We start from the raw sequence: 12,920 nt of genomic DNA, 5'->3' as shown, positions 1-12,920 counted from the left end.
AAAGAAATATAAGGTATCCATCCAAATTGGAAAAGAAGAAGCAAAACTCTCATTATTTGCAGATGATATGATACTATACTTGGAAGATCCTGAGAAATCTACAGCAAAGTTACTGAGCTAATAAACAAATTCAGCAAGGTGGCAGGATATAAAATTAATGTGCAAAAATCAGTAACATTTCTATACACAAGCAGTGACCTAGCTGAGGAGTCAGTTAAGGAAAAAATTCCATTCAAAATAGCAACTAAAAGAATCAAGTACTTAGGAATGAACTTATCTAGGGACATAAAGGACTTATACACAGAAAACTACATAACATTGCTAAAAGAAATCAAAGGAGATCTAAATAGGTAGAAAGACATTCCCTGCTCATGGATAGGAAGGTTAAATATAGTTAAGATGTCAATTCTCCCCAAATGGATCTATGGATTCAACACAGTAACAATCAAAATTCCAACAACTTACTTTGAAGATTTGGAAAAGGTAATTACCAAATTCATCTGGAAGGGAAGGACACTCTGATTAGCTAAAAGCATCCAAAAAAAGAAGGAGGATTAACACTCCCTGATTTTAAAACCTATTATAAAGCCACAGTGGTCAAAACAGCATGGTACTGGCACAAAGACAGAAGCATTGACCAATGGAATCAAATCTAGAGTGCAGAATAGACTACCAAATCTATGGTAAACTGATTTTTTGACAAGAGCCCCAAATCTTCTGAACTGGGACAAAATAGTCTTTTCAATAACTGGGCATGGAAGAACTGGATATCAATAGCCAAAAGAATGAAAGAGGACCCCTAACTTATACCCTACACAAAAATTAATTCAAAGTGGATCAAATACCTAAATATAAGAACTAGCATCATAGTTCTTCAAAATGTAGGGAAGCATCTTCAAGACCTAGTGATAGGAGGTAGCTTCCTAAACTTTATACCCAAAGCACAAACAACAAATGAAAAAATAGATAAATTGGAACTCCTCAAAATCAAATGCTTCTGTGCATCAAAAGACTTTGTCAAAAAAGGTGAAGAGGCAGCCTAGTCAATGGGAGGAAATATTTGGAAATCACATACTGGGCAAAGGTATGATTTTCTCTCTATATAAAGAAATCATACAACTGAATAACAAAAGAACAAACAACGCAATTATATAATGGACTAAAGATATGAATAGTCATTTTTTGAAAAGCAAATATAGATGGCTCAAAAGCACATGAAGACTTGCTCATTTGCACTGGCTATAATGGAAATGCAGATCAAGACTACAATGAGATACCACCTCACACCTATAAGAATGGCTGCTATTAAACAGGAAACTATAAATGTTGAAGAGAATGTGGAGACACTGGGACACTTATGCACTGCTGGTGGGAATGTATAATGGTGCAGCCACTATGGAAGACTGGTGGTTCCTTAGGAAACTAAATATCAAGCTGCCCTATGTCTCACAAAATAGCACTACTTGGTATATACCCAGAGGAGGTGAAAGCAATGACACAAACAGACATTTGCACACTGATGTTCACAGCAGCATTATTCACAATCGCTAAAAGATGGAAACAAACCAAATGCCCATCAACAGACGAATGGATCAACAAAATGTTGTATATATACATGATGGAATATTATGCAGCAGTAAGACAAATGACATCCTGAAGCACGTGACAAGATGGACGAGCCTCGAAGACATAATGCTGAGTGAAATCAGCCAGACACAAAAGGATAGATACTGTATGATTCCACTTTTATGATCAGCATAAAGGTATAATCGGAGGCTTATAATATAGAATATAGGGGAATTAGAGATACATAGAAGCTAGAGATGGGTGAACTGTTACTTAATGAGGTTGAGCTCCAATGTAAGGGAATAGATAGGAGTGAAGGCGGTTCTCTAGTGGGTCTGTAAGTACTATTATCATACTGCAGATGAACAAGATTGAAAGGGGTTGTATACACCTATGTGTCCTATTGATTAGCACTAGAAATATGAATTAGTTCTAAAGAATTACTTCAAAGATATGATTCTTGTACAAAGAACATTTAACTCCAGGGCACAGGGGGAAAACTGCTATTGCATGCTATGAGCTATGTTCAAAAGGAAACCACAGCAACTGGTAAATAACGGAGGGAGGGACGAGTTAAGAGGTTTAGATTTCCTATTTGGTGAGGGTGTGTTTATTGATTTTCTTTCTCTTGGGACAATAAAATTATCTAAAATTGAGACTGCTGATGGACCGTGGACTCTGGGCACTCTACATGATGCCTGATGAATGCAGATGGTTGAAAGATGCACTGTTGGAGAAGTAGATTGGTGAACAATGATGTATACTTATGAACAAAGGTTGTGCTGCTATATAAAGGAACAAAGTCATGAGGAATGCAATGATGTGAATGAACAGATGGAACATTTGGTAAGACAAAATAAGCCAAAAACAAAAGAACAAGAATGTTATAGTCACGTTTAGAAAACGCTTATAAGAAAACAGGGGCCGAGACTATAAGCTTTTACAGCAGACACATTAAGTCCAGAGTGCTGATTGTTATTTCTGGATTGTGAGAGGCTGTTTTATATATATAACCTGACATTTAGAGATAAGAACAAAGCGTAACAGGTTGGGGTCAAAGTAATTCAGAACACTGGGGTAAGGGAGACAGTGTCTAAATTTTAGAACCACACATACTCTTTGAGACCAATGGAAGAAAGATTTATTTGATCAGGGAATGAAATTTTCTGTAGTGCATAATCTAATTCAACCTATCTGTATAGCTCATTTGAACAACTGAAACACAGGGAGCCCAGGATAAGAGGTCCTTTAATCCTGAATAGATTATTGTAATGCCTGAATATATCCTAGAGTATATTAACCAGATAATCAAAAAGTACTGGCAAAGTCCCCTGCAGGACGGGAGAAAGAGAATGGAACCATTAAACTATACCATCAGGGAATCCCCTGATATTGGGTCAAACTTTAGGGAAACCCAAAACAATAGGCCATACCCTTGATCATGAAGCTTACTCTTATGAAGCTTATGTAGGTAGCATAGAAGCTTAGACTTAGTCTTGCCTAAGAGTTACTTCTGGAGTACCTCTTTTGTTGCTCAGATTTGGCCTTACTGTCTCTTAGCCCAACTCTACAAGTGAAAGCATTGCCCTCCCCGGTACATGGGACATGACATCCAGGGGTGAAAGTCTCCCTGGCAACGTGGGAGAGGACTCCCAGGGATGAACCCAGACCTAGCAGTATGAGATCAACAATTCTATCCTGACCAAAAGGGGGAAAAGAATCGTAACTAATAAAGTATCAGTGGCAGAGACAGTTCAAACAGAGTCGAGAGGCTACTCTGGAGGTTGCTCTTATGTAAGCTTCAGGGACACCTTGCTACCTACAAAACCTGCCAATCCACAACCAGGACCATTCCAGCCAATCCTAAAGAACACCTAGGGCAATATATAAGATTCCAGTGTCCCATGTACTAGAGTAACTTTCCAGAAACCTACAACCTCCAGATGGGTCTCTGGTTCAGTTAAGTCCTGAAACCTAGACCAGCCTCTCCAGAATATCAGGTAGTTCCATCTCCCTACCCCATATTAGTGACAGACCCTTCCAATATGAAGAAGTTAGAATGACCACAGCCCAAACACCCCTAAAGAGAGGGATGGTTAAGATCAAAGTTAATGGTGGACTTACACAGTGAAGATAGGATTTAACAAATGAATATGAATGCTGAATCATTAAATTGGTATCTCTTTTAGTCTCCAGTATCTTAGAGCAGCTGGAAGTAAAAACCTAAAACGGTGGAATTGTAACCCATGTCAAAGTCTGAAATATGTTCTACAACTAATTGTGGTACTGTGCTTTGAAATTTATAGCTATTTTGTGTATATGTTATTTTTCACAAAAAAAGAAGGAAAAAAAGTCTATTGTGATGACAAAAAATATTTAAGCCCTCTAGACTCCTATATTCTGGAGCAGCTAGGAGAGGATCGTATGGTAGACAAACTCTGGGAACTGTCCTGTAACTATTTGTTGAAAAGCGCTTTGAAAACTATTGCTTTTTTATTTCTTTGCTTTGCATATACGTTATACTATACAATAAAAAAAAGTTAAAAAAAATTAAAAACATCTGTGCTTCAAATAGTACTCTCAAGGAAATGAAAAAACAACCCACAGAATGGAAGAAAATACTTACAAATCATACCTCAGATAACAGGCTTATATCCAAAACTTTGAGAGAACTCTCTCAACTCAGTAATAAAGACAGCCTAATCAGAAAACAGACAAAGGATTGGAATAGACATTTCTCCAAAGATATACAAATGGCCAGCAAAGCATATGAAAAGGTACACAACATTATAAGTCATTAAGGAATGACTCATACATTGCTGGTGTAGCTGCCCTAGAAAACAGCATGGCAGTGTCTCAAAAGCTTGAACACAGAATTACCATATGACTCAGCAGTCCCACTCCTAGGTACATACACAAGAAAACTGAAAACTGATGCCTAAACCAAACTTGTACATGAATGTTCACAGCAGAATTATTCACAGTAGCAAAAAACTGAAAGCAACCCACATGTACATCAGCTGAGGAATGGATAAATAAAATGTGATGTATTCACAAGATGGAACATTATTCAGTCATAAAAAGAAATGAAGAACTGATACATGCTACAGCATGGATGAACCTTGAAAACATTATGCTAAGTGAAATAAGCCACACACAAAAGACCACATACTGTATGATTCTGTTTGTATGAAATATCCAGAAAAGGCAAATCCATAGAGAAAAAAGTAGATTACTGATTACCATGGGGCTGGGCCAAGGGAGGAAAGAAGTGACTACCAACAGGTAAAGGATGATGGAAACGTTTCAAAATTAGACTGCAGTGATGGTTGCACAATCCTGTGAATATTCTAAAAAAAAATTAACTCTTTACTTTAAAATGGGTGAACTGTATGGCATGTGAATCTCAATAAAGCTATTTAAAAAAACAGGTAACATAATGATATAACGTGCTAAGTACTTAAAGTGGCTTAGAATAGGCATTCAGTAAGTACTGGTCATTATTTCCATTTAGTGATGTTTTCCCTTCCTACATGTTTGTTGTGTTGGGAAAGCAGGTTTAAGATATAAACATGGAGAAGACAAAGGAAGGACCTAGCTTTGGGAACCTCAGCAGCTAGGCATCCAGGCCGTCCCAAAATAAAATATGTGCTAAATTTATGTGACAAGGAGTTGACTTACACTTCAGAGTGACAGCAAACCATGCTGCATATTCTTATTAAGTCTCAAAAACTTGAAAGCTTTTAAACTGAAAAAGCAAAACTGGCTTCCCCTTAAGAGCAAAAGCCACCATGGGCTGTGGCCAGCGATTCGCACAATGTACTCAGAGTGGATGGGTACAATAAGCAGAAACCACATACTTACATTCCTCAAGACAGGAAGTGCCAGCTGCTCAAAGGAAGTCAGATCAACCACATACTGCCCAACTCGGTATTCACGTTTTCCTGGAGGAGGTGCTGACCTGAGTGAAAACATACCAGGTTCTTTGCTAAACGTCTCCTGCATTGATTTCTGATCTTTAAGCTACTCCACTGAGGCTCTAGCCTTCAGCACGTGCTAAACTATCTTTACAAAATCACCTATACAAGAAGTGGTGGTGTGCAAAGCTGATCTGATTCAGTTTTCTCTCCCAAGAGCAAAACTACCACGGTGTGTGCACACCACCAATGACGGACCTTGCAGTTATCATGGCAGGCACTAACCATCTTTGAAAAGTGGCACCAGAAACAGGGCAAAGAATTACAAAATCAGAAGAGTTTATGATTCAGTAGAGTAACTTTAAAGTGAAATATGATTTTTTTAATGCTCTTGTTTTTCATATGACAGTCTTAATCTGTCTTTTTTCTCTGAGAAATTCCTAAAGGCCAAAGATTCATAAAGTTAAAAGAAACCATTCTGACCAAGAAGAAACCAAATCTGGAGGGAAAACAAAGTGCAATTCAACAACCTAACAAGAAGCTCAATAAACCATTCAGCTTTTGTTGAATGAGTACAGAAAAACCCCTAAAATATGATTAGAAGGACACTTTAGAGAATAAAACACCATAGAAATTAAAAATCAGTACCCAACTCTAGATAAAGGACCCCGAGTGCCAGACAAAGTGACAACATCGAATCCTATTCTTCTCCCTCCTTGTCGGACTTCTTCTGTATAGAATCCATCAACAGGCATGCCAGAGGACTTTAAAACTTCACTGGCTTTCTGGATCAATGTTGTTTTTCCAATGCCTAAAAAAAAAAAAATTCCCATTAGGAGACACTCTTACTAGAGTACATACCGCTTGCTGACTCTGAAAAAGTAATCATGGTAAAGAAATGGGTTGCAAATGGATTTTATGAATATTAATTTCAATTTAATTTTGATTGCTCCAGGTGTTAAAACTTTTTAATTTCAAGTAGAAACAAGTATAATCAAAATATGAATATCTTGGAGTTTATTTTTAAACTCTAAAACATTATTAGTTTTGTCACATATACAACTCTAGACCCAACTGAGTCAATTTGTGATTTCCTGATGACAACCTGAACTGCAATTTGTATCCTATGAAACAAGCTTCTGTTTTCTCCAAGTTTATTCTCCTTTTTAAGCTGCCATACTTTTCCACCAGGAAATAAAACTGGTCATGTTTTGGTCAAAGACTGGGCACTTTAAACTAAGATTTCAACCTTCAAGACACTACAAACCTACATTTAACAATGGAAAAATCATTTCTTTCCTCCATGGACCTATATTGCTGAGTTTCCTAAGAATGCCATTAATACCACCAGAAATGATAATTTTTAAACTTCTTCACAAAAGCAATCCTTTCAGGCTATAACCCCTTCGAACATTATCTTCTCTAGGTATTCCTTCAGCTTATCCCAACTCCCTTTCCAAACTGTAACCTCTGCCCCACAACCTCCCCACCTGACTCCTTCCATTCTTCCCAGCCTGTCCTGTTGACTAATATGATTAACTCTTATAAGAACCCACAGATGCTTCCTAATACAATACTAACTGCTGACATTCATGGATCCAGGCACTGTTGCAGCATGTTTTATAAGCATTTTCTTGGTTAACTCCTCACAACAACTTTCAAAGGCACTTACTGTTTATTTCACACATGAAGACACTGAGGCAGAGAAAGGTTAGGTAACTCACTCAAGTTACGCCCCTAATAAGGATGCTCCTGGTTAACAGGGGCCTTTATGTGTCACCATGACTTGTTCCCATATAGATGGCATCACAATTACCCAAAATGCAAAGAGGAAGAATTTCTAGCAGGTCTGCAGGGGAGAGATTTTGAGACACTACGGTATTGCAAAGCATATTATTTACATGGCTACCTACAGAGTCGGCCATAGTTCCTCAGGAATCTTTTAAGCTTCCTTGAAATAAAATACGATCTGTTGAGGGGGGTGCAAGAGTAGTTCAGTGGTAGAATTCTCGCCTGCCATGCGGTAGACCTGGGTTTGATTCCAAGCCCACGCACTTCCCCAAAAAACCAAGCAAACAAAAAACCAAACAAAAATTCAATAAATGGTGCTGCAATAAAGGGATGCTCACCTGGTAAAAGAATGAAATGTGACCCCCACCACACAGTATACAAAACAATCAAACAAAAAGATCTGTTATTCTTATTTAATGTATCTTTCCTACAAACTTCCCACTAACAAACAAGGGCATCTGGTCTTTCTTTCACATGAAAAGCAACCCAAGGATTCCAGCCACATGCTCCCTGTGGTCGGAAGAACACTGTGTAGAGTATATGATGATGAGGTTCTAACTGCAGATCTGTCCTTCAATAACAGTCGCTTTAGGAAAGCCACTGAAGAATCAGTTTAATACAATCAAGGGACATTGATGGGCTTGTAATTTGGTACTACTTTTCTGATGGGTAATTTTTTTTTTAAATTGTTTTATTAGAGAAGATGTGAGTTTACAGAGCAGTCAGGCATAACATTCAGGATTATCATACTCCACCCCATCACCAACAGCTTGCATTGCTATCGAGCATCTGTTACAATTGATTAATAGCATGTTTTATAATTATACTATTTTTAACAGTAGTTACCTTTGTTATAATTGATGACAGATTAAAATGGTACTATTCACTATCCTCCATAGTTTACACTAGGGGCATTTTTCCCATACATCATCATATTACTAACACCTGGTATGGGTGTCATACATTTGTTATAATTCATTAATGAACATTCTTATACTTGTACCATTAACCATATTACATCATCTACAGTAGCAGTCACTGTATTGTATGAGTAGCTTTCTCATGAGAGAAAATAACTTTTGAGATTTTTGTGATTTTCACGTCACCTTGGTAAAACTGGACAGAGAAATACAACCCAGAATCCCTGATGCTATCCTGAAGAACATGAGACCAGCAGTGTGGCCTGAACACCAGCTCAGGTATAACTCCACCCTGGTGCAAAGACTCCTAATTTAAAACAGTATCTTCTAAAAAGGCATGCAAGTGAAGGCATCAAAAACTGAACAGCTTCAATATCAGTTGATTCAATCTTGCCAATCCGCATAAAACAATCCTATTGTGTAATTTCAAAAACCTAGTGCTAACAAGTACTAGTTTGTAGAAAACTTAGAGTCATTAATCAAATAATGGAAGATATTCATCCAGTGGTACCAAAACCTTACCCCTCCTTACCCTCTATCAGGGAACTTTTGCCAATAGCAAAGAAAAAAAGATTTAAAAGATGCTTTCTCTTTTACACCTGAGTTCAGAATCTCAAGAATTGTTTGCCTTTAATGGGAAGATCTCAGGAGTAATATAAAACAACAATATTGTTGAACTGTGCTCTTACAGTGATTTAAAATTGCCCCATTTATATTTGAAGAAATGTTAACTACGGATTTAGGGATTTTATTATAATATGCAGATAATATCCTGATTGCGAGTACCACCAAGGAAGCTTTATATGAGAATACTGTCTTGATGCTGAACTTCCTGGCAAGGAAAGGTCGCTAAGAAAAAGGCCCACAAACTGTCTTGAAATATACAGGCAAAGGAATGTGCTGCCAGATAGCACAGACACATTAGCTAGAGTAGCTGTACCAACCAACAAAAGGCAGATTCGGGGGGTTCTAGGAATGGATGGATTTTGCTATATCTGGATCCCAAATCCTAGACTTACAGCCAAACCTTTGTATGAGGCCCTAAAGGAAAGGATAAGCCATTAACTTGGAAAGGGTTTATCACACATTTGCATATGGGAACACATTATAGGAGGGACACCTTGTACCAATGGCTACAAAATTTCAGTGTTGGCTCAACAATGCATAAGATAATTAAAAAACTGGCCCAAAATTGCCTGAAAATAACCCAAAGGTGGGACCCTCTCCATCTGCAAAGGCATATGAATAAGGGGAATGGAACTGGGGGAGAATTCAAAATTATATTTTACCATCACATCAACGGCCAGGGGAAATTATAGATACCTCCTAGTATTTGTGGATACCTTCTTTGGTTGGGTAGAACCTTTTTTCTGTACAACAGAAAAGGCTTCTGTTGAAACTGAAGTATACTAAAAGAAATGTTTCCCCAGTTTGGAATGCTATTCTCAATACATAGTCAAAAGAGTTGAGCTTTCATGGCTACAGTGATCTAATAAGTAGCTGGAGCATTCACTATTATTCTTCCAGCTGCTTATGTTTTCCATAGATGCCTCCCTTCATTGAGTCAATCAAAAGGGCTGTGTGCTCCTTAAAACTTGGAAATATCCAATGGGCAATTTAATTGTACATGTCAATGTATACCACAGGACCCATCAATCCCATGGCCAGAAATTTATCTTCAGCAAATAATCTGACAACAGTACAAAGAAGTATGAAATAGGACATTTGTTGCAGTCTTCATAATAGCAAAATATTGAAAACAACCTCAACATTCATCAGTAAAGGAATGGTTAAATTATGGTACCATGTATATAAATAGTACATAAGTACTCAAGGATACCATGCAACCATGAAAACGAGTACTGTTTCCCTACATTTACTAATGTGGAAAAATGACCACAACATATGCAAATATATGCAAAAAAAAACAGGGTAAGAAACAGAAGACTTTATTCCATTATAGTTTTTTAAAAAGATGATGTATGTATGTGTCTACAAAAGAAAATGTCAAGAACATAGAAAAAGGTTTACAGCGCTTATTTCTATATGTTGGAATTCCATGTGATTGTCGCTTTCTTCTTTAACACTCTTGTTTTTTTATAGTGTGTATTACTCTTATTTTAAGAAAAGCAATGCTATTTACATTTTGAAAAAGACAAAATGGAGCAACTTTCATCATTCCTATTCACAAAGGAGATCCTGTAGGGACCTGTAGTTTAAGTGGAACACAGTAAAGCTAGAAGAGGCTCGGTCAAGTCCCTTTTCTTCTCAGAGGCTGGAAATATTTAAGTTATTTTTTCACCTTCATTAACTTGCTACCCCACCACTGTCTACACTGGCTGAGAAGTGGCCAGGGCTGAAGGACATCCCCAGAGGACAGCCACACATCAAGTACAAAGGACAAGAGCAAGCCACAAGCCTCCAGAATTATTTTAGTTCTGGTTCTCCCACAAGCAGACCCCAAGACAGAGATTCAAGTACAAGTAATTCAATTTGGGAAGTGACCCCAAGAAACAATGGTAGGGAAGTAAACAAGTAGGGAAGGGAAGGAAGCCAGCACAAAGCATGTTACCAGGCAAGTTTCCAGTGTGGGTGGCTGGAGGTGACTCTCACTGGGGAACCCTAAGAGACAGTTTAAGACACATGACTCAGTTATCCCCTCTGAAGGGTAAGGAAGTGGAGTACCTGTCCAGTTACTTCCATCTGTCATTCACGAATTCCCTGGCCCTTTCAACCTGCCCTGTGTGCAGTAAGCTCTGGTGACCAAGGAAGGCCGTCTGAGATGGGACACAGGTGCTGACAGCTGGAATCGTGGGAAATGCTCAGTATCAAGAGGAAATGGCTGGTACACTAAGGGCAGGTGCAACAATTGACTGGTTGAGAAGCTATATTACTTAACAGTCTGCACATGTTATTAAGATTTTTTAGACATGGGCAGAATTTGGGATGGAACTGAAAAAATACTAAGCCAATGAAAAACAAGAGACAATAACTATGGGGAGAAGGAAGTTGTGCATAAAATGAGAAAAAATTATGGTACCACATGGCTCTGCTTTTACATAATCATATATAAACACTAACTATTGAGCTAATAAAAATTGTACTATAACTGCATTAGGAGATGGGCAGAAACAGAAGGTAGGTGGGTATGAAGACAGATTCAAGAGAGCTATACTGAAGAATTATTTGAGTCTTCCAGCTATGTGTACATAAAACTTTTATAAAAACAAAAACTGAAGAAAGAACTAGTGTCAGTTCAGCCAGACTCTGTCTCTTATCCCACCTCCAGACCTCAGAGGAGTACCATCAATAATGGATCACCTTCCTTAGGAAACACACAGATGTCCTGGGGCCAGCCTGTTCAGAAAATTACATTACGAGCTTCAAATAATGCATTTACAAATCAACTTTCAGAAGACAAAATATCCTTGCGATTTTAGGAAATTCTTTTGAATATTAGAAATTTCTCAAACCAATGTTAGAAATTTCTCCTATTGCCTGGTAAAAATAAAATTCCAAAGTCGGCACTATTAAGCGTAACCACTGCTATTTAAGGCTAAACAGAATCATGAAAATGAAGCTAGAGGGTTCAGGATTAGAAACTTTTATGTCTGAACCCACAGATAACTTTCAAAATTAGACTTGCCTCGCAAAAAAGCAGTAGAAATCACTTTCCCTACTCTAAGCCCATCTCCCTTGGTCTGTCTGATGCTGCCACCCTAATTTTGCCTCTATTCCTAGAACATCTGAAACATGTGTACAGCATCTCGATTTATAAATGCTTTCCTCCAACATTATCTCATTTGACTTCACAGTATCCCATATCACAAATGAGAACTCCACAGCCCACAAAAATTGAGGGATTTGTCCAGTGACCCAGGCTTAGGAAGGGACAGGCAAAGACGTCTGAAAGGGGTTCCTGTAAGTGCCAAACCTTCTCAACCCGGAGACTTCATCCGTGGAGGAAATTCGGAGGGTGAGTAGACTTGGGTGGGAAAAAAAGGTTACATCTTTAGTTTCACTATCTTCTCCCTAAAATTCAGCATTTCCTTTCACTATGAATGGAGGCCGGAAGCCACGGTACTGGCAGTGCCTGCAAGTACTAACAGCAACAGGGCACTTGTATCGCATCAGTTGTTGCAGGTTGTTTTGAAATATATTTTGCCCACATCACAACTTCAAAACGTCAGTATTACTCCTGCTGCTAGATCCTGCTATTTAATACCTTCATAAAGAAACAGATACATTACTACATCTTGGTATTTTTCTCAAATAGGCTTCATTTCTAACCCCAAAGATTTTATGTATTTTGAAACTTTTTCCCCCCTGAGAAGAGATACGTAGACTCCAGACTAGCGCATTTTCCATTTTTACTCCGGGACCTTGTAAAGGAGGCCGTTACGGCGCTGGACGCCACGGCTCCGTCCCGGAGAGTGGCCGGATCCCGCCCCCCGGACGCCCAGGCCCGGGCTCGGAGGACAAGCGGCCGCCTGCACCCTACGAGTCCCCACCACCGCGGCCTCCGGGGGGGCGGAGATTCTGGCAGGAGGAGCTGGCCCCACCGTGCCAGGTCGGCCCCAGCACCTGGTGGCGGCAGCGCCGTGGGCCTGCGGCGGGGTTACCTGGCGGCCCCGTCAGGAACACGTGTCGGGCCATGCCAGTCTGGGTCGCGCTCGCGGTCGCCGTCCCGGGCGCCGGCGTCCCCGCAGGCCCCGCCCCCGCCCGC

At 39.1% G+C, this 12,920-nt stretch overlaps 1 protein-coding gene across 4 annotated transcripts in view; it reads right to left on the bottom strand.

The window, feature by feature from the left end:
• The window catches only part of NTPCR (nucleoside-triphosphatase, cancer-related), a 46,691-nt gene extending 33,779 nt beyond the window's left edge, over positions 1-12,912 (bottom strand). The window contains exons 1-3 of one of the 4 annotated variants that reach the window (XM_077168350.1): positions 12,817-12,912; positions 6,132-6,294; positions 5,431-5,527 (exon numbers count right to left, since the gene is read on the bottom strand). In XM_077168350.1, the coding sequence (XP_077024465.1) occupies positions 5,431-5,527; positions 6,132-6,294; positions 12,817-12,850 (294 nt within the window). In that variant the 5' untranslated portion in view covers positions 12,851-12,912. Of the gene's footprint in view, positions 1-5,430; positions 5,528-6,131; positions 6,295-7,155; positions 7,277-12,778 lie in introns of those variants that run through there. The other 3 variants (XM_077168352.1, XM_077168351.1, XM_077168353.1) reach the window with 3 other exon arrangements.
• Between the last annotated feature and the right edge of the window lie 8 nt (positions 12,913-12,920).

This window comes from Tamandua tetradactyla, chromosome 7 (genome assembly GCF_023851605.1).
Source record: "Tamandua tetradactyla isolate mTamTet1 chromosome 7, mTamTet1.pri, whole genome shotgun sequence".
Lineage (NCBI taxonomy): Eukaryota > Metazoa > Chordata > Mammalia > Pilosa > Myrmecophagidae > Tamandua > Tamandua tetradactyla.
The sequence above is the reverse complement of the archived record's forward strand: the minus strand, read 5'-3'. Positions and strand labels throughout refer to the sequence as shown.